The following is a 27065-nucleotide window of genomic DNA, read 5'->3' on the forward strand; positions in this document are numbered from 1 at the left end:
AAGAGGAGATTTTATAGGGTTTGTTTTTTATCGAATGGGGCTTCAAACTCGTTAAAATTACTAACTTTGGAATTGTATTTTCTTGAAATTGCAACATCGGGTGCTTCTACTTTTCTATAAACTTCGTTCTATACCCATTTTAAGTTTGGAGCAATTGACATTTTGGTTTATAAAATTTTAATTTTATCAATTATGCCCTTATAAGTTTGTAATTGTTGTTTCGCTATTTGTTTTGATGGAAAACTTCCGTAAAGAGAGTATTTTGTGTTTTTCAGTATTTGGTAGTATAAAAAACAAATAAATCAAAAGAAAATTATCTTTGGTCAACATAAAAAGTATGACTTATATTTAGAAATTGTTTTCTACTATTTTTTTGGAAAACAACTCTATCTCACAACAAACTAAATTAGGGAAGTTAAAAGATTATTTTTCAACTCATTTAAGGTAATTACTAAACATAGAAAAATGAAATGGATTTATGAAAAATACTTTTTAGAAAATGACTCATTTTCTAGAAAATATTTTTGCCTAAACAAACAGAGCGTTAATGTAACTACTCCATACATATAGTGGTTAAAATGTTGTTGTAAGTTGTAACCCCTAAAACCATCTACACACTAATGATTTGTTTTATTTGAAGATGAAAAAATGTTGGGAGAAATTAAAAGATTTTAGTTTTTCATTATTGAAGAGGATGAAAATGTGGGATGATAGAAAACAAATATAAGTTTCATTTGATTGTTTGAGAAGAAAAATAAAATGGAAAGATTGTTTTGTACTTATACCCATATTACAAAGTATATAAAAATTAGTTTTTTATTATTATATAATAAAAATGTTACCATATTATTATATTTTTGTTTACTCATCCTTGACATAAAAACACGTCTTCTTGTATAGCTCTATCAAAAGTGCTTGATTTCAATTTGTATCTTAAATTACCATAGTTCATTACCTTAATAAGAATCCTTAGGCCTTGTTTAGATTTTTTTTTTTTTTTTTTTTATCACTCATCGCTCACTACTCATCACTCATCACTTAAAACACCCCACTCTGTTCGGCATCGTCACTCACTTGTCATCGCTCAATATTTTTCAACTATTTGTGGGCCCCATACCTGTAACTTGGTGTAGCTTTTACTTTTTTTTTTCTTCAACCCCCAGTACCCATACTCACAGAACCCAGTGAGAAAAAAAAAAAAAAAAACAACAACAACAACCCAGCCAACGAAGACCAGTGAAAGAAGAAGGAAAAAAGAAAGAAAGAAAGAACCCAGCCATCAAAGACTAGTGAAAAAAATAAAAAGAAGAAGAAGAAGAAAGAAAGAACCCAGCCAATGGAGACAGTGGAGAAGAAAGAAAAAAAAATTGGTTAAAAGTTGCGACTGACCCTGACAGTAAGTCCGTCCATGTGTATTTAATTACAAAAATGTCATTGAAAACAGAGTTATGAAAACTGAAAACAGCTAAAATGTGTTTTCAGTTTCCATAACTCATCATTCAAAAATAAAAAAATTAAGTGATAGAAACAAAAATTGAAAACAGAGTTATTAAAATCTAAACAAGCTTTTGAGTAATGAGTCAACCATTTTTGAGTTGCTCAAAACTATCTAGTCGATGTGGCAAGGCACCTCAAATTAATGATAAACCAAAAGATATTTTTGTGAGCCTTCACACACGCATATTAGACGTGTATTCAAAGATGACAGTGATTATGAATTGAGAAAGATATAAGAGCATTAATGGAAGGGCATTTGCACCATTCTCATTCAACTTGACTTTTTCCTCTTTTTTTTCTCTATAGTTTGGGGGTGTTAGTTTTGGTGGGGCCAGGTAAGAAACACCCGGAACCATCCCTTTTTCTCTCAATTTTCTATCGTAAACCAAATAAGAGAAAAGACAAGTTTTCTCTCCACCAACTTTACATTTCAACCAAACACACTGTTAGGAGAATAGTCAGATACATAAAGAGTTCTAGACACTAACGTAGAGAGAGAGAGACAAAAAACTACACTATTAGGAGAATAGTCAGATACATAAAGAGTTCTAGACACTAACGTAGAGAGAGAGAGACAAAAAACTAACATAGTTTTTATTTTTCCCAAATTTTATTTATTAAAAATCGACTACCAAAATTTTTATAAATAAGAAAATGGAGTTCATTTTTTTGATATTAAGATAATAACCAAACTACTCTCTTCTTCATCCCTTCACCGCTGCCAAGACATTTATCACAAAAACAAAGATTTTGGTTGTGGGTGGCTGCGAGATGACAACATTGGCAGTGTGAAGTATAACTTCCAGAATAAGAATAGTGATGTAGTAATGAGAATGAAGAAGGTGCAAGGACAACACAGTGATTTTAGTGGTCATGGTGGTGTGTGAAGTAATACTAATGGTTCAAGGATGTTGATTATCATGGTAGTGGTGGTGATAGTGAAGATGGTGTGACAAGGTGATGGTGGTGACAGCTACAACAGTGGTGGCAGCAAAATAAGACACAGGAAGTTTTTAGTGTAGTACAGCAGCTATGACATATGGGAAATCAGAAAATGTGTAAAATCAGCTCAGAAATCAGAATCCCAAGTCCAAGTAACACTTGCTTTGATGTATCACCATGAAAGTTACAAGTAACACTAACAAATTCACATCTCAAAGGTGAGCTGAAAGTAAGACACCTTTGTGTAAAGAAAAAGAATGCAGCAGAGCTAAGCAATAGATCTCCCTAGGTACATTACTCAAGAGTGAGGATTGCAAGTACAATAATATATAACACCAAAACATATAACAATCCCAGAAGGGGATGAAGGGAGAATTTTCACAATTATCGTTGTTTTCAACACCTTGTACACTTACACGTATCCATACATATGTATCATATTGGGCAAACTCGGTACTAATTTTATCTCTGCCTGCATAAATATTTGGTCAAAGCAAAATGGGTATGAAACGAATATAAGTGGCTATTCACCAGCAAAGAAACACAACATTTTTGTTCGTTTCAATTCTGTCTATGCAGTGATTATGCCACAAAAAATAGGAAAACCATGAGGAAAAAGATTAATACAAAGAATATCTTAATCATCAGCCACCTATTAGAAGATATGCTGTTCAGGTACTTGAGCAAGGCCCCTTGTGCCCCCTCCACATTGGCCAATGTGTCTTCCATATTCTCATCAATCCTGCAACAAAAAAATACCAGTATCAATTGTCAAATTTAAATTCAAATTCAAGGGTCAGAAAGCAATGAAGCATTGATATTAATGTAGTTCAAGAAAGCCTACTCACATTCTTAACTGTTGAAGCATATGCATGGAATTGTTTTTTGCTAAACTAGAAGTGTTTCAAATAGTTGCACACCATTAATTTTTTTTTTTTAGATGGCAACATATATCATGCATAAGAATTTAAGTAATCTGGGGGTGGGAGGGTCGTAGGGTATGGGTGTTTAATCTTGCATAGCTAAAGAATGAAGAATCCAACGGTTACGGTCCAAGATCTAGAATCACTGCATTTCAACATCTTCCTAGGTTGCTATGACATCAACACATCTAGCTAATCCATGCACAAGGGCAGAAAACTCTCACTAAACATTATCTATGACTGATTCAATGGCCATGTATCTGTCCCAATTCCCATATACCAAGAACTACGCCGAACCACTGATTACTTAAGTATAAATAATCAGAGAAGTATAAGGTTCCTCTTAAAGATCTCCAACTTAAGTCTTGACAAACTGAAGGAAGAAAAGACATTAAAAGATCACTATCATCTGCCAACCAAAGAAAAGTTCTACAGCAATCATCTGATGAAATTTACTACAAAATATTAGATGTTCTTATAATATTAGAAAAATAGACAAGTTCTCAGAAGAAGAAGACAGGATAGTCATACATGTGTATGTGTGCACGTGAAGAGAGAGAGAGAGAGAGAGAGCTTTAAAGGCAGGAATGGTACTGAGATTCGGCCTGTAACCTTTCACCACGAATATTGTGACAATGGTAAAATTTTGTAAAGAGAAATAATCGTCAAATTTATAGATGTAGGCTCTAAGAGAATGACGCCTCAAAATATTGATATCAGAAATTTGATTTAAATTTCTCTGAAACTTAAATATAGATCCTTTCTCTGACTAAAAACTTATATTTAATCACCTAATTTAACTCTCACAATGTATAGAGATATGGAACAAATAAAATTGGAGAAAATGGAAAGTGGCCAACTCAAGATCTATATAGCATGTCTAGTTAAAAGAGTGAGTTTTTGAATGAGATGTAAAGCAAGTACACCAAAAACTACCTTCACTATTCCACCTATAATCTGACAGACTAACATTGTCAAAATGCACCCTAGCTTTTAGAGAACCAAATTATTGAGCAAAGTTGTAGCCTATGTAATTTTACTTGGCATTTTTTAGCTAATCAAACTTATCTTGAGACTCACACTCAGCTCACACATCATTTAATTAGCTTTGACTCAGTTAATTGATGTCATTACCTAATACAAACAGTTCCAACCAAAATATAGTTTTAAAAAAAGAAACGGTAGGTTAAACACATCTAGTGGGTCTTGGACTCACAATCTCACCCTCCATCACTTTATTATGGGCGGAGCAAGTGCGAATTGAGATAGTGAGTCGTTTATGGTGATAATATGTACATGATTCACAAAAGGGTCAAGTAAGATAGTGAGTTGTTTATGATGATAATATGTACATGATTCACAAAAGAGTCAAGTAACTGATATTAACACTAATGTGAGAAGTGCGGGACATATAGTGGAACATCAGTTATCAATGCTAACTACAATATATGGAAGGAAATATGGGGTGTTCGATTACATGAAAGATAGAAAATGCTCTTACGGAGAATTGCTGCAGATGCCCTTCTAATTTGATTAAAGATCACAAATTGGTGTCAGTTAGCCTCCTTCAAATGTCCTTTTTATGAGTATATATAAAAAAAAATAATAATAATTAAAAAAAAAAAATCAGTTGGGAGTTTGAGCTCTCCCATGCTGCCCCTTTCTCTCTGATTCTACCCAAGCCCTCTCCACACGATTTGTGACAATCAAGCTATGATAACTCAAATTATATAGATTGGATTGGATAGGTGTGCGTTATGCAGGCATGTGCTTAGTCCCACATAGGGTGTTTACTAGTCGAACTGGGCTATATAAACGATTACAAGCAGCCCCAATTATAAATTGACCACCCTTTTTGGGGTATAGCGGAGATGTAACTAAGTTTGTGACAACCTAGTTACACCATGTCGCTTAGGGGTACTACAGCATAACATGGCCCAAACGAGGATGTCAGAAATTTAAGTGGAAGAGATTGGATTGGATTGGATTGGATAAGTGTGTGTTGTGTGGGCATATGCTAAGAGTCCTATATTGGGTGTCTACAACGTCAAATTGGGGTGTATAAGCGATTAGAAGGAACTACAATTTATCTTCAATAATCATTTTGAGGTATAGCGTAGATATGACTAGCACTTTCTCAAGTCATGACACAAGCAGGTTGCAATCCCTGGATTTCTGCAGCAAGCCTCTCCTCTATTATTCTTCTTCCCTCTTTTTCTCTCTCTTTGTCCATTAGCATCAAAAGTGGTTGGGAGAAGCAGGGGGCAAGAAAAGCTGCTAGACAGCTAGGCAATAGATATAATATATATATTGAAAGGATGAAAAAAAAAAAAAAAAAAAAAAAACTACTCTGTGACTCTCTAGCCCAACACAACAAATAGGCAATAGATATAATATATATATTGAAAGGATGAAAAAAAAAAAAAAAAAAAAAAAACTACTCTGTGACTCTCTAGCCCAACACAACAATTTGTTTCAGCTCATTGTTTAGTCTCTCCAAAGCACTTCTATTACACCACAACAAAAGGTCAAAACTCCTTTATATATATAGAGTAGGAAGTTGACATTTAACAATGCTTTCCACTCTTTTAAAATTTATGTAGGAGCTAGAATGGCATGACATGGCAAATGGAGCTTCAAGCTTGATGTTATGATAGCAACAACAGTCACAGAGTCAATTGAAACCATTGTACATTCCCCACCAACTCTTCTTGCATGCAGAGAGACAAAATATGAGTTCACATTATTTGTAGCAATAATTCTTTCACATTATTTGGAGGTTGAGAAACCAAGTCTACTTTAATTCTATGCCACTAAATATAGAAGAAACACCACGAAAAGTAAAGAGAGCCTTCAGAGAAAAGCTGGGAAAAAGGGATGAGCTACATGAAGAGATTAAAAGGCTTGTTGGAAGGCTCCTAACAACTGGGTGAAGCTGATGTGGCCATGGGTACATACAAGGCTTCCCTAGATATTATTGTAAGGAGCCATAATGGTCAGGGAATTAAAGCTTGGACCAAACTCATTAAATTAATGTTCATCAAAAGTGGCAAAGGCTCAAACTTTGAAATGGCTGTATCTCAAATCCTGGAAGTCCTATTTGTTGGAAGTTCGATGCCCATGTTCACGGCATCCATAATTGGGGGTGAGTAACCCAGGTTGGTTTTCTTTTGGGTTAGCAGATTCTTTAATGGAGTGCCACATGAGCTTAGCCAATGGACCAACCAATTTTCTTTTTCTGAGATTCTTAAGCTAGAGGATCTTCCTTCCTTTTTTTTTATCTTTGGTCTGCAATTTGTGTAGTTGTATATGTTTCTTTTAAATGTTATTCACGTTTTTGTTAGGAAAATAAAGAGTCAACTGTAATATATCTGTAGTGTGAGAGAGTAAAAAGTAAAACCTGATAGCAATCTCTCCTTGCTGAGAAACCAGAGTTGCCAGCTGGTTGAAGATGCTGCTGAGCTCATGAATGGTAGACTCAACATTTTGAAGAGCTTCAGCTCTGCTCTGCATGTAACTGTCTTGCAATGGAACCATTTGTTGTTGTTGCTGTTGCTGTTGATTATGTTGTTGCTGCTGCAGCAATGGCTGACTCTCTCCATCTGTTTGCTTCCTGTAAATTTAAAAAGCATGAATAAAGTTTCACTTGAATATAAATTCCAAAGTTGAAGGCCCTAGGATCTTCATTTAGGTGTAATAAAAATCATAATTAATCAATTCAACTCAACACTGCAGAACTTAGCTTTACAGGAAAAATTGATTGAACCAAGTAACAAAGCCTCTAACTGGGTTTAGAAGTAGATACAACAACATATATATATATTGTAATTCAATTTTCCAAAAACTACATTGCATTTCACAATCTTTCAGCATCATAAGGAATGGAGGAAAAACGAAGAAGGTAACTTCTTAGGATGTTTCGGAGGTATAAAGAGTACAAGCAGGGATGACAAACCGCAAAATTTTAGAGCTAACTTCAAAAGCAACTCAGGTAAATGATAAGAGAAACATTGACTGAATGGATTCCAAACAGAATTCAGACCAAATCTAGACAGAAGTCTTCTATTAACTCATATTCTTGATATATTAGATCATACGTTTCATACATATTAACGAATACAATAATTGATTAATCATAAAAACATAGTGATTCAGATCTAAAGGATTATATGATGATACATCAATTAAATAATAACCCAGTAAAAGAGGTCCCTGACCAACAAACCAAAACAACAAACAAGCTCTTACCCAGGAAACAATTGGGAGGAAGATGGTGACCCATTAGCCCATGGAGGAGGTGGGGCATTTGAGGAACTAGCAGCTGACCTGGTAGCCAGCGGACGTTGACGAACAAATGGATTTGTAGATTCCTTAGAAGCAGTGGAAGAAAACAGCTGTCTTCTGTTCTCATGAACCTTCAAGTTCTTTAAGAAACCAATAAAATACCATTAGTCTTCAACGAAATAGTATTACAAAAAATATGAAGCAACAGTGGTGAAATAGACTCCCACTGACTGACTGAAAAAGCAACACTGGCCATACCTCTGTTCTCATGGTAAGAACTTCTTTGAACTCTTTTGTGGTGCTCATCAACCGATTCTTCAAGTCATCTACAACAGTGGTTGAGTGACTAGTGGTGTCACTAGAGATATTCCCACTCTCATTTCTAGAGTTGCTGAGGAACTGAAGATCTACCACCGCAGAATTTAGCGCAGTAATATCTTGCTTAATAAGCGCAGTCAGCTCCTGGATTTCCTTAGTGGGATCATCAAAAACTGAAGTCCTCTTTGCCACTACAAATCAATAAAAGCACATTAAAAGGACAAAGTTCATCCTTCACACAATGTGTTTACCATAATTCTAAAAACTATTGATAGCAACAGTATCCACTCTCCAACCGTCCAATTAGAAGAATGTCCCAACATTTCTTCCTTTCTAACAATGGTTTTTATCAATTTTATTTATTTATTTTTGACAACACTTACTAGTTCAACTTCAAAAATTCCAGCACAATTGTAATAACGAATTCCTCATCCAAATTGTATTTTAAAATCCAAACAATAAGCAAGATAAAATAAAATTCTAGTACAAGACTTTCAATTTCATCACTTACACTTTGCCAGCTTGGTAAGCTTTTGTGACGTCTGGTGTATCCCATACCCGATTTTGGAAGCCCTCTTGTTGAACTCAGACTGAATTGCAACCGCAGACCTCTGTTCCTCCGACTTTGAGCTGCTACTCGGCCCATTTGGAGCCGACGACCCTGATGAAAACGACTTCTTTAGCCTCTCGGCTATACTCTGGAACTCCTGTGTCCGATCCCGAAACGGTGCCAATTTCACATGCATTTTCCCTAACCCTACCTTAAAATCCAAATCCTATAATAACATAACCCCCTGAAATCACAAAGACTCATTCAGATCTTCAAAATTTGAAATCCAGCAAACCTTCAGACACAGATTAAACCTATTCTAACAATAAACCCTATACATTTATAAACAAATAATAAAACCAAATTGAGCTTAAAACACACACACACATTTAGCCTAGTCGATCCCAATCTTTGATTTGTTGAATTCCTTAGGGAAAAACAAAATAATAAAAACGAAATTATAATTTCAAATCTTCAAATTAAAACCTAGTTGATCCTACTAGTATACCAAGCTTTGATCGAGTTGAAATTTTTTTTTTTCCGGTAAAATTCAGTAAACATAACATTCCAGCTTTTCATTTTTCCTACATTTTCTTATCAACCAAACAGGACATATATAATCAAAGAGCAACGAAATTACCTCCAAAAACGGAGAGATCTGAAACCCTAGAGCCACGGAATCAATATTGCTCAAAATTGGATCGAATTTGAGGAAAAGAGGGAGCGAGAACCTAGATCTGGATCGAGGTGACCATGCGTGGCAAATAGAAATCGAAAGCTATTCGTAATGGTGCTGTGGGGGGTTTTGGAATTTTAGAGGTCCCGATACGACGACGGATCCAGTGGAGAAGAAAAAAACAAAAAAAGACAATAATTGCAAAACAATATTTGTGTCGAGAAGAAGGCTATGGAAGTGTGCGTGACACACAACGAACTACGAAAATTGGATTAAATTGCTTAAATACACCGTGATGTAACGACGTAAAATATTATTTTTGCCCACAAACTTTATCAAAATTTTGTTATAAATCTCTAAACTTAAAAAATAAATAAAAAATCCATTCTTAAACTTTGTAAATAACTTTTTTTTTAATAGTTTAGAGTCTAAAATAAAAATGAAAAAATAAGTTTTTTCAATAGTTTTGAGACCCAAAAATAAAACATTTCAATAGCTTAGATACCTAAAATGAACTTTTCAATAGTCTAGGAATTAAAAAAGCAAATTTTTTAAAATTTAAAGATGAAAAAAAAATTGATAAATTTTAGGGATTAAGATAGTATTTTACCATAAAAATAAATAAATGTTTATTTTTAATGATAATTAGTTAATATTAATGTATAAAAATTCAATAAAAAAGTACTTATTTAATTTAATTATAATTTATCATGATTTAATCTGAATTTTGTTTTAGAAATCAGATGTTTATGTGACCGCATTATAAATAAACTAATTAAAAATATTAAATTCTTTTATTTTATATACTTTTTTAGAATATTATTTGTACGGGCTAGGGCCCTAAGCCCATTAGGCCTTGGGACCTGGCCAGGCGGCCTAATACGTCACCCTGCCCTCATTGGACCTGCGACCTTGACTCAAACACCTCAGGGACCATTCTGGACCCAGGAGCTAAAAATAAGGTCGTGCTAGCATGAATACCCCAAGCAAACCCCTCTCGATCATCTCTAGCCTAGTCGGGAGCGATATTGTTCGGAGACACCCTATGCTTGACTGCCTAGTAGTGCCCTTGAGAACATCACTGCCGAGCTGGCTTCTGGAGGTAGGAATCAGTTCCAATGCCACTACTACCTTTCCGACGGAACATCCATTTTAGAGATGATGGAATTGGACCCTCATTCGCACTAGTAAAAGATAGCAATCATAACGCCTCCACTTATCTTAGCCTATAAATAGGAGAAGAGAATGAGGAAGAGGGGTTGGCAACTCTAGAGAGTAAAGTGGTAGAAAAGGAAAGGGGGTGACTTTGTGAGAGAAGGGTTTGTAGAAATAAGATAGTGTTTGGGTCACCGAGCATAGGACCATCCCTGGTAGGAAATCCAAAACCCACAATACAAATAGATTGTGAGACCAAGAAGAGGTTGAGCCCAGTAACCATATTTTGAGTACGCACAATTGGCGCCATCTGTGGGAATCTCCTATGAAGCCGTGGTTCTATCAAGACGTGCACGGGAAAATGTCTAGAGGTCAATCAAGGAGTTATGCTAAAAGTGGTTCTAGAAGGTTTTCACGGGGAAACCTGGAGAGAAAGAATGCAGAAAAGATGCGAAAATAGGAAGTATGAGGAGGAAGGATAGTCTAGCCTCAGAGAAGGGTCATTTCAAACATATCGGACAATGTCCGGCTCTTCAAGGCGTAATCGTTTTGACAGAAGAGACGAAGAGCTTGAGCAAAGGGATGAGGAACTTGAGCGCCTACGAATGTTGGTCAGAGATTTGGAGTTAGAAGCAAGAGGCAAGCATCGAAGAAGGGGCCATGAGGAGAGAGGAAAATGATCGGCCAACGTAGGAGGTCACTATAGAGAAAGGTCCCATAAATTCGGATCTCACCAACACTGGGATCGTTCACAGGAATATGCAGACCAAGACTCGATTTTCCCAGAGGAGCGACGACCGCAAAATGCCACCATGGACGCTATGAGCCGCGCATTACACCGAGCTACCCGATTACCATTCTAAAGGAACATCGAAAGGGCCTCTATGCCGAGCAGATTTACACGACCACCGTTTAATTCTTATGATGGAAAGACGGACTCGGTAGAACATATAAGCCATTATATTCAAATGATGTCTTTGCACTCTCATAACGATGCGCTGATATGTAAGGTATTTCCTTTGAGTCTTGGTCACATTGCTTTGAGGTGGTTCAATGGGTTGAGAAAAGGTTCTATCTACAATTTTTTCAAATTAATTCAAGAGTTTGGCGTCTGGTTCATGACCTGTAGCTGAGTTTTGCAGCCTGTGAATGCCCTGCTATCAATGAAAACGGGGGCTAGGGAAACCTTCTGTAGCTACGCTAACCAGTACTAGAAGTTGTACAATGAGATTGGTAGAGGCAACAAGAAAATCGCAGCGAGTACCTTTCGGATGGAATTGCCCAAGGAGTCCGAGTTGTGAGATTCACTGACAATGAGGCCTCCCGAGGATATGAGGCAGTTAACGAGGCATATTGAAGAATATAAATGGTTAGAGGATGAGATTCACTGACAATGAGGCCTCTCGAGGATATGAGGCAGTTAATAAGGCATATTGAAACGGTTAGAGGATGACCTGTTACAGAACAAAGGTAAGGTCCCGGTCATAAATCATTCTTGGCAAAGTGGTTTTTAGGCAAGACCCCAGAAAGATTTTAGGATCCAAGGGCCGAGAGTGCAAATGGGGGAGGTGAATGTGACATTCAAGGAGCCGATGCATAGAATTGTAGATCGGATTAAGAATGAGCCATACTTTCGGTGACCAAACAAGATGGGACAAGACTTGTCCAGGAAAAATCATAACCTGTATTGTACTTACTATAAAGATAAGGGGCATACCACCGAATAGTGCAAGGTGTTAAAAGATCATCTGGAGCAGGTGGTGAAGGCGAGATACTAGAAAGAATTCGCGGTGGATCCTAGGAATCCAGAAGCCAAGCAACGCGCTTAGCCTCATGGGAATCCTCTCCCACCCTCACTAGGAGTGATAGAAGTCATCCACGCAGCTCCAAGAGGCACTCAGGTGTCCAGCAAAAGGGGGGAATTGGCCGTGGTACTAGCGGAAAGTTGCACGGGTGATCAACCCTCTAAGAAGAAGTTGAGGTATACTTAGGAACCCATCACCTTTAATGACAATGATCTTAAGGGCACAATTCAACCACACGATGATGCTTTGGTGGTTACAGCCTGGATAAATGGTTTTGTAGTAAATAGGGTAATGATAGATCAGGGGAGTGAAGCCGAGGTGATGTACCCTAACCCTTACAAGGGGCTTGGCTTAAAGAAGGAAGATCTGTCCAAGTATAATATGCCGCTAATGGGGTTTGATGGCTGAATGGTGATCCCAAAAGGTCATATCTTGCTTCCCATGAATATGGAAAGCAAAGAGGTAATGGTAACGTTCACAATGGTCACTTTGTTTTCTTCTTACATGGCGATCCTAGGAAGGCAATGGATTCATACAATGGGGGCAGTACCATCCACCTTACATGTGAAGGTCAAATTCCAAATGGACCAGGGAATTGCCATAGTGAGGGGAAACCAGCAAGTGGCCAGGCAATGCTTGGTAGCCATAGTTGGCCAAGGAGTGAAACAGAAGGAATCAACCGAGGAGGCTCCCTTATAGCAATTACAAAAACCCCAAGTAGGAGCACGGGCTAGCTGTGCTGAGGACTTGGTAAGAGTAAGGATATTGCCGGGTGATGATAAGAGTTTTATGATGGAGCAATTATGGAGAACAAAGAGAAAGTAGAGATGTTGCTGTTCCTTGTGCAAAATGTGGACGTGTTCGCTTGAAGCCTATATGAGGTGCCCGGGGTGGATCCTGAGTTCATAGTTCACAAACACAACGTGGACCCCTTATACCCCCCAAGAAGCAGAAGTTGAGGAGATTGTCTAAGGAGCACGTTAAAGCTGTTAGACAAGAGGTTAAGAGGCTGAAGGAAACCGGGGCAATAAAGGAGATATTTTTTCCGAAGTGGCTTACGAATACTGTGGTGGTAAAAAAGAAAAATGGCAAATGAAAGGTTTGTGTTGACTTCACCGACCTAAACCGAGCGTGTCCAAATGACCCGTTTCCTATGTCAAAGATTGATCAACTGGTAGATGCCACTTATGGACAACCGAGGATGAGCTTTCTAGATGTTTTTCATGGTTATCATTAGATCGCCTTGGTTGCCAAGGATCAAGAGAAAACGACGTATATTTCACCTGACGCTAACTATCATTATACCGTGATACCATTTGGGTTGAAGAATGCTGGGGCCACATGTCAACGGATGATGACGAGAATGTTTCGAGATAAGATCGGGCGGACGGTCGAGGTGCACCTTGATGATATGGTGGTAAAAAGCAAACATAAGGTATAACATATTGAAGATCTTAAGGGTGTATTCGAAGTATTTCGACAGTATAAACTGCACCTCAATGCGGACAAGTGTACCTTTAGAGTGAGGGTTGACAAGTTCCTAGGGTACTTAATCATGAACCGAGGAATAGAAGTCAACCCCGACCAAATTGAATTCGTGAAATGCCTCAAGCCGCCGAGTAATCCGAAGGAAGTCCAAGTGCTGACCGGCTTGTTAGCTACCCTTAATCGGTTCATTTCCAAGTTTGCTGGTCGCTACCGTCTGTTTTACCAGCTCTTGAAGAAGTGGAGGGGATTCCAGTGGAACGAGGAGTGTGAAAAGGCTTTTCAAGACTTGAAGGAATATTTGATGCAGTCACTTATGTTAACGATCCCAGAGCTTGAGGAGGATTTATTCATGTACCTCTCAGTATCGGAACATGTCGTGCTTCTGAGGGATTGAGGAGTGCAACAATCTATGTATTATATTAGCAAGACCCTGGTTAACGCCGAGACAAGATACCTGCCCCTGGAGAAGTTGGTGTTAGCATTAGTGCATGTTACGAGGAAGTTGCCTCATTATTTTCAAGCCCACACCGTCTATGTGTTAACCGAATATCCCTTACAGTCACTATTAAAAAGATCCGACTTCATAGGCCGAATAGCCAAATGAGGAACTCGACTTGGCTCCTTTGATATCAAGTACCGGCCAAGGAGTTCGGTGAAATGCCAAGTTCTTGCTGATTTTGTTGCAGAGTTTTTCTCGAGAAAAGAGATGGAGGTAATTTGTCATGTGGACTGTCACTCGTGGAAGGTATTCGTGGACAGCGCTTCTAGTGCAATGGCAGCAAAGGCTGGGATTCTTATTATCACTCCAAAAGGGATAAGGTTGGAACATTTTTTCAGGTTTGGATTTAGGGCCTCTAACAACAAAGCTAAGTATGAAGCCCTGCTCGCTTGATTGAGAGTTGTTTTGGATATGAGTGCACAGGATGTTGAGGTCTACTCGGATTACCGGTTGGTGGTTAGCCAAGTTCATGGTAGTTTTGAAGCCCGAGATTCTCGAATGAGGGAATACTTGCGAGTGGTAAGGGAGGTTATGAGTCAGTTTCTTAAGGTGAAGGTGGTCCAAGTGGCCCGGGGGCAAAATAGACATGCGAACTCTCTGGCCACTTTGGTGTCATCGATGACAGAGGAGGTATCTCAGATAATCAAGGTGAAGCTCGTAGCAGAACCGAGTATTAATGCAGGAGTAAGTGTTTCACTAGTGACAACGGTTGAACCATGTTGGATGGATCCGATCATCGACTTTTTAGCCAAGGATCACATACCTGCTGATGAGAAGGGAGCAAAGAAAGTACGCCGGACAGCTGCTTGATATTGTTATTAGCCAATCGTAAGGTGTATCAAAAATCTTTTGACGGGCCCTACCTGCAATGTTTACACCTTAGCAATATTGAAGGACTCCTGGCCGAGCTACATGAAGGGGTGTGCGGCAATCACGTGGGGGGTCGTTCATTAGCCCATCGAGCAATGACTTAAGAATTTTGGTGGCCGCGAATGCAAAAGGATGTTAATGAGTATGCGCAAAAATGTGAGCAGAGTCAGAAGCACGCCCCTATGATCCATTAACCAACAAGGAGCTTGAATCCCATTAGTAGATCTTGGCCCTTTGCGAAGTGGGGGCTAGATATCATTGGTCCATTCCCTTGGCTACAGGAAACCGAAGGTTTATCCTAGTAATTGTGGACTACTTCACCAAATGGGCAGAGGCAAAGGCGTTGGCGAACATTCGGGATGTGGATATTAAGAAGTTTGTATGGAAAAACATAGTGATGAGGTTCAGGGTACTAGAGTCCCTAGTATCAGACAATGGGTTGCAGTTTGACAGCAAAGCTTTCCACGAGTTTTGTGGCAATCTTGGTATCACGAACCGGTATTCTATTCTGGCATATCCTTAGAGCAACGGTCAAGCCAAGGCTACCAACAAGGCCATTGTGAATGAGTTGAAGAGGAGATTAGAAGGTACTAAGGGCAAGTGGGTAGAAGAGTTTCCTAGTGTTCTGTGGGCATACTGAATAACTCCGAGAAGGTCCACGGGAGAAACCCCGTTCTCCCTAACATATAGAGCGGAAGCAGTCATACCAGCATAAATAAACTTGTGCAGTGCTCGGGTTTCAGGATTCAACTCTGTCGAGAATTCAGAGTTGATGCTGAAACAGTTGAACTTGTTGGAAGAACGTCGGGAATCAACAACTATACAGCTGGCAGAATATTAGCAAAAACTTGCCCGACAGGGACATAAGGAAAATGGAGTTTGGAGCGGGAGATCTGGTACTTCGGAAGGTAGTGGGGAATACACAAGACATCAACGTAGGGAAGTTAGCACCAACTTAGGAGGGACCATATAGAATTACTGCCATTACGAGCGTGGGGGCGTATTATTTGGGGGATTTAGACGAAAAGCCTCTTCCCCGGCCATGGAATACCCACAATTTGAAGAAATTTTACCACTGATTATCCGTACACAGGGGTGCAAATTGAATGTAATGTTATACGTGCATATTGTTAATTAATACGAAAGTGATGTTTATCCATGCAGGTGTATTCGTGCTTATAATTCCATCGTTGTTAACCCATTAGCTCTGGTCAATATACGTGAAGAAAATTAAGGCAAATTTTATCTAAGGACAGAAACTTGTTCCCAGTTCGATCTTCAATAGTAGACATGTGGAAACCTAATCTCAAATTTTATCTAAGGACAGAAACATGTTCCCGGTTCAATCTTCATCACCGGACAGGTGGAAACCTAATCTCAAATTTTATCTAAGGACAGAAATCTGTTCTCGATTTGGTCTTTAGCACCAGACAGGTGGAAACCTGATCTCTAATTTTTATCTAAGGACGGAAACATGTCCCTAGTTCAATTTTCATCATCAAGTAGGTGGAAATCCTAGTTTCAAAATTTACTCTAAAGACAAAAACTTGTCTCCGATTCGATTTACATCACCGGACATATGGAAACTTAACCTCAAATCTTACCTAAGGAGATAAGCCCGTCCCTGATTCAATCTTCATCATTGGAAAGTTTAAAACCTTATACTAAATTTCCCTAACAACAAAAAGTTCAGTACTCAGCTAATTTTGTACTCGGCAAGGCTCAATCACCTAACATTCATTTCCATTAAATTAGGCAACATATGTCGAATATAGTTTTCATTGCCAAGGAGCCTGATCCTTCTAATAAACACAAAAACATATGAGTAAAATAACCACAACAAAACATGGTGGAAAGAATAACTTGGTAATAATGAAGTAACCATCCATATCCGAGTATCTAATCAAATAAAGCGAACCATTGTTTTGTCATCACAGCCCAGTGACTATAGGAAAATAAAACTTAGAAAAATAAGAGATAAATTGTTTTGTCACCACAACTCAATGACTGGAGGTAAACCAGGCAAAAGTAAGGAAAAAGTAAAAGAACAATAAGTAACTTCGGGTATTAAGTTGCAAGGTCGGCATGTTGGTACAAGGCTGTGTCCTCGGATGGCTGCTCTATCACATCCTCGGTTGGCTGAGTTAATGAAGGTGGATGAAGTTGAATGTTCCCGTTAGGCTGATTACCACCGTAGAGGTTGCTGGTGACTTCCAAGTCAACTAACTCCACATGGGAGTCAATTGCCCTCACCAACTCCCTCATGTTATGAGTCTCTTCCTTGTCAACAGCGCTAGAAGGATTCTGTACGGCGGGGGAAGGATTCGGGAAGGGAATCTGGTTGGGATTCCTTAATGGAAAGTCCTCAGGGACCCTCATAGCCTGTAGGGTGGCCAACCACCCTTCCTTGAACTCGAGTTTCTGAGCTTTACAAACGACCGGCTCCACAGAGTTCTTCACGTCAGCAAAGCCTTCATTGTACCATTTGTTCTCGCAAGCCTCCAAAGCTGCCTTTAGGTCGGCTAGCTCTTCGGCTTGAGCAAGGTTTAGGCTTTCGACCTTTGCTAGTTTAAGCTCGGTCCCACCCAACTTCATCTCCAGCTCCGTGGACCTCTTTTCTGCCAACGCCCTAGCCTTCTCGGACGTAGTAGCCTTTTTTTTTGCAGGCTCGACAGCCTTCACTTTCTCCTTCACGGTAGCCGCGGTGACCTCCTTGAGAGCCCTCTCCCACTCAGCGTCCTCGGAGAGCTCCTTCAGCCTCCCATCGAGGATGTAGGTCAGCTACGCGACTTGATAGAGCAATAATAATAGGTATGACAGCGAAAGGAATGCACATGCATTGAAACAGATAAGAGACAAAGGGATGAAAAATTACTACTATGATGTGCCACTGCAACCGCCTAGCCATAGACTCCTCAGTTACATCCGAGAAAACATGAACATCCTCGGGAACAAAAGGCCCTGCACCAGACTCTGGGCAACCTGCCCCCCTTCACCTTGGGACCATGTCTTTACACTGGTAGATGCAGGCAAGGGCTTGTCCTCGAGCTTGAAGGTGGGTTGCCAACTTGTCTCGGATCGAGAGAAGGACGCCACATTTGTCTTGACTTGGGTAGGCGGCTCCCGGATAATGATTCCTTCGGATTCTTGAGGGGGAGTCCTTGTGGGCAAATCCCTTGGGCCCGCGAGAGGTTGCTCGGCCATATGCTATCTCTTTTGAGAGTGGCTGGGGGTAAGAGGAAGGGGAGTCGGGTCTCTACCTCTAGGTTCTTGCTGTTGTGAAGCTAGCTGAGCATTGGGCACGAAGCGGCCAATAGTCATCCTTCGCCTAGTCACCATTTCGTCACTAGGGTCGGATTCCGCTCTTGAGGAGTTGACTAATTCGACTGCTACTGTCTTAACTACTTAAACGGGGGCTTCGAGTTCAACGGGCACATGGACCTTACGACTTTGGGACATAAGTTTAGCCGAGGCGTCCCTTATTGGCGCAAGTTTGTCCGAGGCTATGTATCGTGGGCTGAGATCACGGGCCTTGCCTACAGTTAGTTGTGGGGGAAGGAAGTTTGCGTGTGAAACGTCAATATACAATAACAATAGGTTGTCCACTAATAAAGCTGGCCCGAACGGCTGCTAAGTTGTGTAGATAGGAGTGCAGCCAAGAATGAGGTGCGACGCCCGGAGCTGTTCGTCGGAGTTTACAAAAATTTTGGACCGAAGCACAAAATTTAGATCTCTTACATGCACCACCCTAATGTCCAGCCTAAACATTTTGCTGTCTGCGTCAAAATAACATAAAAGCTGGTTAACATCTTTTTGAGCAAGTCAATCATAAGCAAAGAGTAAAGGATGTTTGGTATTGACCAACATCGTGTTCTGAGAGTGGGTAGGGGAGCTCATCGGCAAGCCAGTTGCCGCTCACCTGAACATATTCCCCTGCGGAATTTCAGTTAGAATCGGGAAGGCATGATATAAGCCTTATCCGTAGATCCCTAGCTTTTAAATAGTAGTTAGACCTAATATATCCACACAAAATATACATGAAGTTTATGTCATGGTGGTCCAATTATAACCTGTATATTTGGTTTAATCTACTGACACAGCTAACTACCAGGTAAAAATTAGGAGGAAGTTGGTTAAGACACAAGCCGTAAAACCTAAGGGTTCTAAGTAAAAGAGGGTCCACGGGGAACCTAACCCTTCCCTTTAAGATTGCCATTAAAGGAAAAAATGCAGTATTGGACCCAGAGCGACGATGTAGAGTGATATCGCCCTCATGGCAATATGCCACATCCATATCTCCTGGGATGTTGAAAGCTTCCCTAAAGTTGGCTAAAGACGCCTCAGAGGACAGAATATGAGAAAATCCCATTCTAATAATCTAAAATAAGGAAAGGAAATTGAAGAAAAGGAAAAGGAAGAGAGGAGGAAACGAAAACTTACTAGAACTCTAGGAGGAAGTGCTCGTGGATGAAAGATTTGAACATAGGAAGAGTATGCTCGGCAAAGAGAAATTTTTGAGGAGTAGGAAAGCAAAAAGTGATCTGAGAACGCAAGTGGGACTATTTATAGGGATGAAAGCATTTAATGAAGGAAAAGGCGAGAAAATATTTCTGGCTTCTTCTTGTAACCCCTATATGCGTGGGCTCGGATCACGAATCGTCAGGTTATGATGACGGTTAAATGTGATAGCCTGGCATGGCACTCCAATTGAGAAAGCATTGATGGCTGTCTAGTCCGTTCAGTAGCCAACAATTGGGCTTTCCAAGGAATTACAAGCGCTACTCAGATTGTCCTTAATTCACTCTTGATAGCCGGGCACAAATCAAAGGTGAGGCTATTGTACGGGCCAGGGCCCCAGGCCCATTGGGCCTTGGAACCTGGCCAGGTAGCCTAATACATCACCCTGCCCTTATTGGACCTGAGACCTCGGTTTGAACACCTCAAGGCCCATTATGGGCCCAGGAGTTGAAAATAAGGCCACGCTAGCATGAATACCCAAAGTAAACCCCTCCCAATCATCTCTAGCTTGGTCAGGAGCGATATTACTTGGAGACACCTTGTGCTTGACTACCCAGTAGTGCCCTTGAGAACATCGTTACCGAGCTGGCTTCTGAAGGTGGGAATTAGTTCTAATGCCACTACTACCTTTCCGACGGAACATCCACTTTAAGATGATGGAATTGGACCCTCATTTGCACTAGTAAAAGGTAGCAATCATAACGCCTCCACTTATCTTATCCTATAAATAGGAGAAGAGAATGAGGAAGAGGGGTTGGCAACTCTGGAGAGTAAAGTGGTAGAAAAGGAAAAGGGGAGTGACTTTGTGAGAGAAGGGTTTGTAGAAATAAGAGAGCGTTTGGGTTACCGAGTATAGAACTACCCCTGGTAGGAAATCCAAAGGCCACAATACAAATAGATTATGAGCCTAATAAGAGGTTGAGCCCAATAACCATATTTTGGGTACGCACATTATTATATATAGAAACGTAGATATACATACAATAACTAATATTATTCTCATACTATGTACAACTTAATTAAAAAGATATATATAAATAAATATAAGTTATATTAATAATTAGTGTGCCACATGATAAAACACATATTAATGTTATGACATATAATAAATACACATATATGTTGAGTCACTTTAAGCATACACTATGTGTAACATATAAATTTTACATATTCAAACATAAAAGTGGGTTTTAATTAGTTCAACTAGTAAAATCTTTGATGTCTTGGTTTGATGATAAAAAGCTATCATCAAAAGTGGACGACATAAGTTGAAACCCTCTCTAAAAAAAAGAAATGTAAATATATCATTAAAAAAAAATTTTAATTACATGAAACTTTTACTAATATAATTTTAGATGGAGTAGAATTTTGATTTTCTTATAATTTCAAAAAAAAAAATACTATTATTCATAGGAAATTATTAGTAAAAGAGTTTGATCTATGGTAAGTATCAACAATAACTGTAGGGTCTGTTTTTGTAGTCCAAGCCCAAAGGATATGGGTTAAAGGCCCAACGAACTCAGAACAATGAATTTGTAGAGAGTGGGCGAAAGAGCTGGGCTGGTTATGAAGCACAGAACAGTTGGCTAGGTTACGTGCAGTGATGATAACATGAACGTGAGCTAAAGCTTGAACAACTCCATGAATGAATGTCCGAAGAGATGTTTTATTAAGTGAGCAGTGATTACAGCATTCAGAGTTACAGTAAGGCTTTTCTCTCCCTTTTTCTCTTTTTTTTCCGTCCCCCATTATCAGGGACCCTTCTTCTTTATATAGCATCCCTTCCTATCATCTCCATCGTCCACCTGTTCTTCATCCGCGCATCTACTCAAGTGCATGTCACGTAATGTGTCTACTTTAGTTCTTTGTGAGTGGCGGTAGCTGAGGTTGCACTGTTCAGGGGTCTTCTCCACATAAATGCGGCCAAAAAAGCTGTTGCAGCGCATTAAATGCGGTGGTAGCAGCTTTTTCTTTAGATATTTTTCTCTAGTTCTGATCATCTCTGGATCCACTCAGAACTTATCATTATCATTGAGATTGTTAGGAAGGTTCTTCGGGTCTTCCTCACGTTTGTTTGATCAAGGCTATTTATGGCCGAGGAGTAAGACGTCCTCGGACCAGCAGTGACCTCTTCGGACGGCATTCCCCCTTTACTTCTAGGCCTCCCACCTTCAGATGGGCCGTTCCAACCACCTATTGCTCTTCGGAAATATAACAATCCTTAACAGGGCACTCCGGACCCATTAAGCAGCTCTGGGCTTTTATCCCCCCCACAATAGCCCCTCAAAATCTTACTTTTTCCCTCGCATCGGAAGAGAAAAAATGGGATTTTGACCTATCATGGAGTTCAGGCTGGGAAAACGGACAAAAATTTGTCCTGGCACGTGCGTAGGTATGGATGCGCGCGCTCCATCATTGCTGCTGCTGTTTTCTATATTCCCAAAGCGCTGCATTGATTATTCCAGGGGGCGCCTTGTCCTTTGCATCCAACGGTGGGCTATTGATCCAACGGACGGGGCTTTTCACCGAGATTTGGGAGAAATAACTTCTGCCTCTTCGTTTGACCTTGTATAAAATCTCGGAGGTGGACATTTCTCCTCACTTTGCAACTTTCAGACCATTCCACAAGAACAAGCACACAAACGCTTAGAGCTCTTCCAATCGCCGATTTTGCTTCTTCCCAGAGTCCTCAGGAATCATTTCGCGAGTTCAGAGATCGGTCTCTAACCTAGTCCCTGTAAGTTTTCATCATCTCAATCCTTCGGTTTTCTCTTCGGCCATCCATTTTTCAGTTTGAGCAACATTTCCTCACTGCTACGTTGTGCCTCCATTTGTCCGTTGAGTGATGGGTAAACTAGAGTATTTGGTAGACGGCCCTGCCCAGTTGGAGAAGTTTAGGGCCACATACCGCATACCTCCAAACGTGGGTGTGAGGTATTGCCCTCCGGAGAAAATACTAACTGATCAGGAAACGGGGGAGGTCGTGATCCCTCTCATCACCTTCCTAGAAGGGGGGATGACAATTCCTATGGGCCCTATCACCACTAGTTACCTTATAAACCATAGGATCACCCCTTGGCAATGTGCGCTTAACATGTTTAGGATCTTAGGGGCCATTGAGGACCTCAACCGCCACCTAGGATTGGGGTTCACTTGGCACGACGTGGTGCACATGTATGAGTTTCACAGCCAGCAAGGGGCGGAATATTATTTAAAGTCCCGGTCCGACATTGTTAGGCTCATTTCCTGCCTCCCCAAATCCAATAAAGGGATGAAGGATGACTACGTGATCATCTCGGGCGTGTGGTATGACGGCCCTCACTGTCCGACCAGAGCAGGAAAGTTAAGTGGGACACGTTAGACTTAGGCACACTAACCATAGGCTCAGGACCTTCGTCTTTTAACAGTTTTTTATTCTTCCTGTATTGCCGCTTTTCGGTTTCTAACAAAGCTTTGCTGTGACTTGTAACAGATAGAAGAAACATATCTCCTCGGCTCAGCCTTACCAACTTCGCCACGCTCAACTATTTGCTGCGGTCCGAGATCTTCGTAAGTGAGGACGGACAACTCCGATCGGCTCCCCTCATCTTAGGGTACAAAGCGAGGCGAAAAGACCTCCAACCGGTTGACAACGCGATAGTCCAGGGAGACGAACGTCTTAACCGTATCGACGTTTCGTTCAAGGGCTTTTTGGCACTGCACGACCTTCCACCAGTACTACATCCAAACCCCTAGGCTATACCCCCTATCGTCCAGCCACTACAGCAAGTTCCCCTCGGACCAGAGGTTGAGGGCGAAAAGGTTGGTTCCTCCACCTCCTCGCTAGAAGAACAAATAGACAAGTTCCACTTCGGAGGGGAAGCTTCAGGGGCAAACCAAGTGGTAGAGGTCTCGGACGCCGAGAAAGGAGGTGACAAGCATTCCAGTGTCCACCCGTTTCTGATAACTACCCTCCCCGACGACTCTTCGGACGAAGAGATGGCGGACTTAAAGCGCCTGATGAAGAATAGGGGCCAAAAGGCCGAGCAAAAAGGCGCTGGGACCTCCCAGCCTGTAGAGATCCTACCTCCCGCGCCCCCCAAGGCTCCCGAACTCGGCCTGAAGCCCACGACAAACTTACAGAAGAAAAGGCCCCATGAGCCTGAAGAGAGGGAGGTGGGGGTGCCCCCAAAAGTAAGCAAGCAGCAGAAGATAACGAGGGACCGAGGCAAAAGGGCCGCTTCCACTGAAAGCCGTGACGAGAACGTCGGGGCTGAGGTCCGCCGAGGAGTAGGACCTCGCATATGGTCCCCAAGGCTTGAGCTGGATGGCGCCCCCATCCTTTGGGATACATCCCTCAGGAATTATGATGGGGGAAGGGCAGGATACGTTGCTGAGGCCCTGCAACAACCACTCCTCCTCCCTCACGATATGGAGTCCTACAGGGGCTTCAACTAGCAGGAGCTTTTCTTATCCCTTAAGAGGGACATGGCCATGGTAAACAGATTTGCTCTCTTAATTTGGGTTCCATTTTTAATTTGCATTGCTTCCTTTCTTCATCTTGTGCTAAAAATGTGGTCATGAAGATTACTCAGCAGATCTATGTGGCTGAGGAATGGAACAAAAAGTCCTACCTCGAGGCCCAAGTAGTAGCCCAGTCTCAATCCGAGGCGGAGAAGGCTCTTGGTCTGCTGAAGGATGATTATGCTTGCTTATCCGAGCAGCTTAAGGCCGTGACCCGGGAGAGGGACAACTACAAGGCCGGCCTCCAAAACGCCGAGACCCAGGCCGAGGAGCAGCGCAAACAATTGCGCGCGTCAGAGATCAACCTGGCGACTGAAAGGGAGCTAGTGAAAGGTCTCAGGGCTGAACTCCAAAAAGCCAGGGAGGGCGCCCGAGCAGCTGAGCAGGCAGTTCAACTGGCCAAAGAGTCAGTTGAAGCTAAGAGGAAAGCGGCATATCAGCTAGGAGTAGACGAGACTGGGAAGCAGCTTACGGAGCAATTTGCTTTGGTTGCTCGTGAGTACTGCAACGTAACCTGGTTTAAGGCACTGGACGTCGCCGGGGTCCCTTCGGACTCTCCCTTGAGGCTACCTGGGAGCACGTATTATCATCTAGAGATCTGAGAGCTCCTAGAGACTGACTCTCCTCCTGCTCCACAGCTTTTGAAGGCTGGTCTGCCAGTTGAGCCAGCCAAAGACAAAGGTCAAGGGTTGGACGAAGAGAAGACTCCTGCTGAGTCCCAGAGCCAGGCCCCAGAAGCTGCTGTTCGGACAGGCCAAGTTGCTGATCCTGTGGTTCCTTCAGCTCAAGAGTAGACACATAGGGCCCCCATTTTCTTTTTGTTTTTCTTTTTGTAAGAGATTTGTAAGCTATTTTCCTGATTAATGAAGCAGTTTTTCCTTCGCATTCATTTGCTTTGCTGTGTGTAATACAACTCACTATTACTATTAAAGTTTTGTACTTTACTTTATTGTGATCCTGATGTCATGCTAACAACTCGCATGACTAAGATTGGTGTTAGAAAGGGGCAGAATGTATGAGAATTATTACTAAACAACGAAAACTACAGGGGTTATAGCAAAAAACTCCACAAGCCTTTCCAAATGTGTACAAAAGACTAAGATGCAATATAAGTTAGGGTTAATCTAAACACGTTCAGGAATCTTAATCATGCCTCATCAGAGAGTGACACTTCAATAAGAACCGTTACGTTGGATCTAGATTCAAGCAGTCAGAGAGCTGTGATAGAGTGTTTACTTAAGAGACTTAAGTTTAAATATTTAATGAAATCGTAACAGTGCTAACTAATCTCATATCATCTAGTCCGAGGACTACAGGCATGAATGAATTTAAGTTTAAACACTTAAAGGAATCGTAACATAGTGTTAACTAACCCAAATCATTTGGTCTGAGGACTACAGGCATGAATGGATTTAAGTTTAAACACTTAAAGGAATCGTAACATAGTGTTAACTAACCCAAATCATCTGGTCCGAGGACTACAGGCATGAATGGATTTAAGTTTAAACACTTGAATGAATCGTAACATAGTGCTAACTAACCCAAATCATCTGGTCCGAGGACTACAGGTATAAATGGATTTAAGTTTAAACACTTAAATGAATCGTAACATAGTGCTAACTAACCCAAATCATCTGGTCCGAGAACTACAGGCATGAATGGATTTAAGTTTAAACACTTAAAGGAATCGTAACATAGTGTTAACTAATCCAAATCACAGGCATGAATGGATTTAAGTTTAAACACTTGAATGAATCGTAACATAGTACTAACTAACCCAAATCATCTGGTCCGAGGACTACAGGCATAAATGGATTTAAGTTTAAACACTTGAATGAATCGTAACATAGTGCTAACTAACCCAAATCATCTAGTCCGAGGACTACAGGCATGAATGGATTTAAGTTTAAACACTTAAATGAATCGTAACATAGTGCTAACTAACCCAAATCATCTGGTCCGAGGACTACATGCATGAATGGATTTAAGTTTAAACACTTAAATGAATCGTAACATAGTGCTAACTAACCCAAATCATCTGGTCTGAGGACTACAGGCATGAACGGATTTAAGTTTAAACACTTAAATGAATCGTAACATAGTGCTAACTAACCCAAATCATCTGTTTCGAGGACTACAGACATGAACGGATTTAAGTTTAAACACTTAAATGAATCGTAACATAGTGCTAACTAACCCAAATCATCTGTTTCGAGGACTACAGACATGAACGGATTTAAGTTTAAACACTTAAATGAATCGTAACATAGTGCTAACTAACCCAAATCATCTGGTCCGAGGACTACAGGCATGAATAGATTTAAGTTTAAACACTTAAATGAATCGTAACATAGTGCTAACTAACCCAAATCATCTGTTTTGAGGACTACAGGCATGAATGGATTTAAGTTTAAACACTTAAATGAATCGTAACATAGTGCTAACTAACCCAAATCATCTGGTCCGAGGACTACAGGCATGAATGGATTTAACTTTAAACACTTAAATGAATCGTAACATAGTGCTAACTAACCCAAATCATCTGGTCCGAGAACTGCAAGCATGAATGGATTTAAGTTTAAACACTTAAAGGAATCGTAATAGATTGGTATGCTGATTAAAAGAAGAGTTTGATTAATAATAATACCTTTTGAGGTTATTTACATTCCACGGGCGTGGTATCATATGATTGTCAAGGTCTTCAAGGAAATATGCCCCAATGCCAGCTCCTGAAGTAATACGATATGACCCTTCCCAATTAGGCCCTAATTTTCCCCAAACTGGGTTCTTTGCAGTGCCAACCACCTTTCTTAGTACGAGATCGCCAGGTTCCAGAGGTTTGAGCCTTACGTTGGCATCGTAGCCCTGCCTAAGCTTTTGTTGGTAATGTGCTAGTCGGACTATTGCATTTTCCCTCCTTTCATCAATGAGGTCCAAGCTCCTCTTTAGCAGCTCATCGTTACCCGTCGGACTAAACAAACTAGTTCTCAGTGTCGGGAATCCAGTTTCCAAAGGTATGACAGCTTCAGCCCCGTAG

The 27065-nt window shown here is 40.6% G+C and overlaps 1 protein-coding gene across 1 annotated transcript; it reads right to left on the bottom strand.

Annotated features, from left to right (window-relative positions):
- Positions 1–2782: 2782 nt before the first annotated feature.
- On the bottom strand, positions 2783–9454 carry LOC111983024 (syntaxin-32). The gene is made up of 6 exons (XM_024014671.2): positions 9155–9454; positions 8476–8758; positions 7905–8155; positions 7611–7786; positions 6763–6975; positions 2783–3181 (listed from the first exon to the last, which is right to left on the bottom strand). The coding sequence occupies exons 2-6, from the start codon at positions 8708–8710 to the stop codon at positions 3022–3024; spliced, it is 1035 nt and encodes a 344-aa protein (XP_023870439.1). The 5' UTR covers positions 8711–8758; positions 9155–9454; the 3' UTR covers positions 2783–3021.
- Between the last annotated feature and the right edge of the window lie 17611 nt (positions 9455–27065).

Source organism: Quercus suber, unplaced genomic scaffold (genome assembly GCF_002906115.3).
Source record: "Quercus suber isolate HL8 unplaced genomic scaffold, Cork oak 2.0 scaffold_902, whole genome shotgun sequence".
In the NCBI taxonomy this organism is placed as follows: Eukaryota; Viridiplantae; Streptophyta; class Magnoliopsida; order Fagales; family Fagaceae; genus Quercus; species Quercus suber.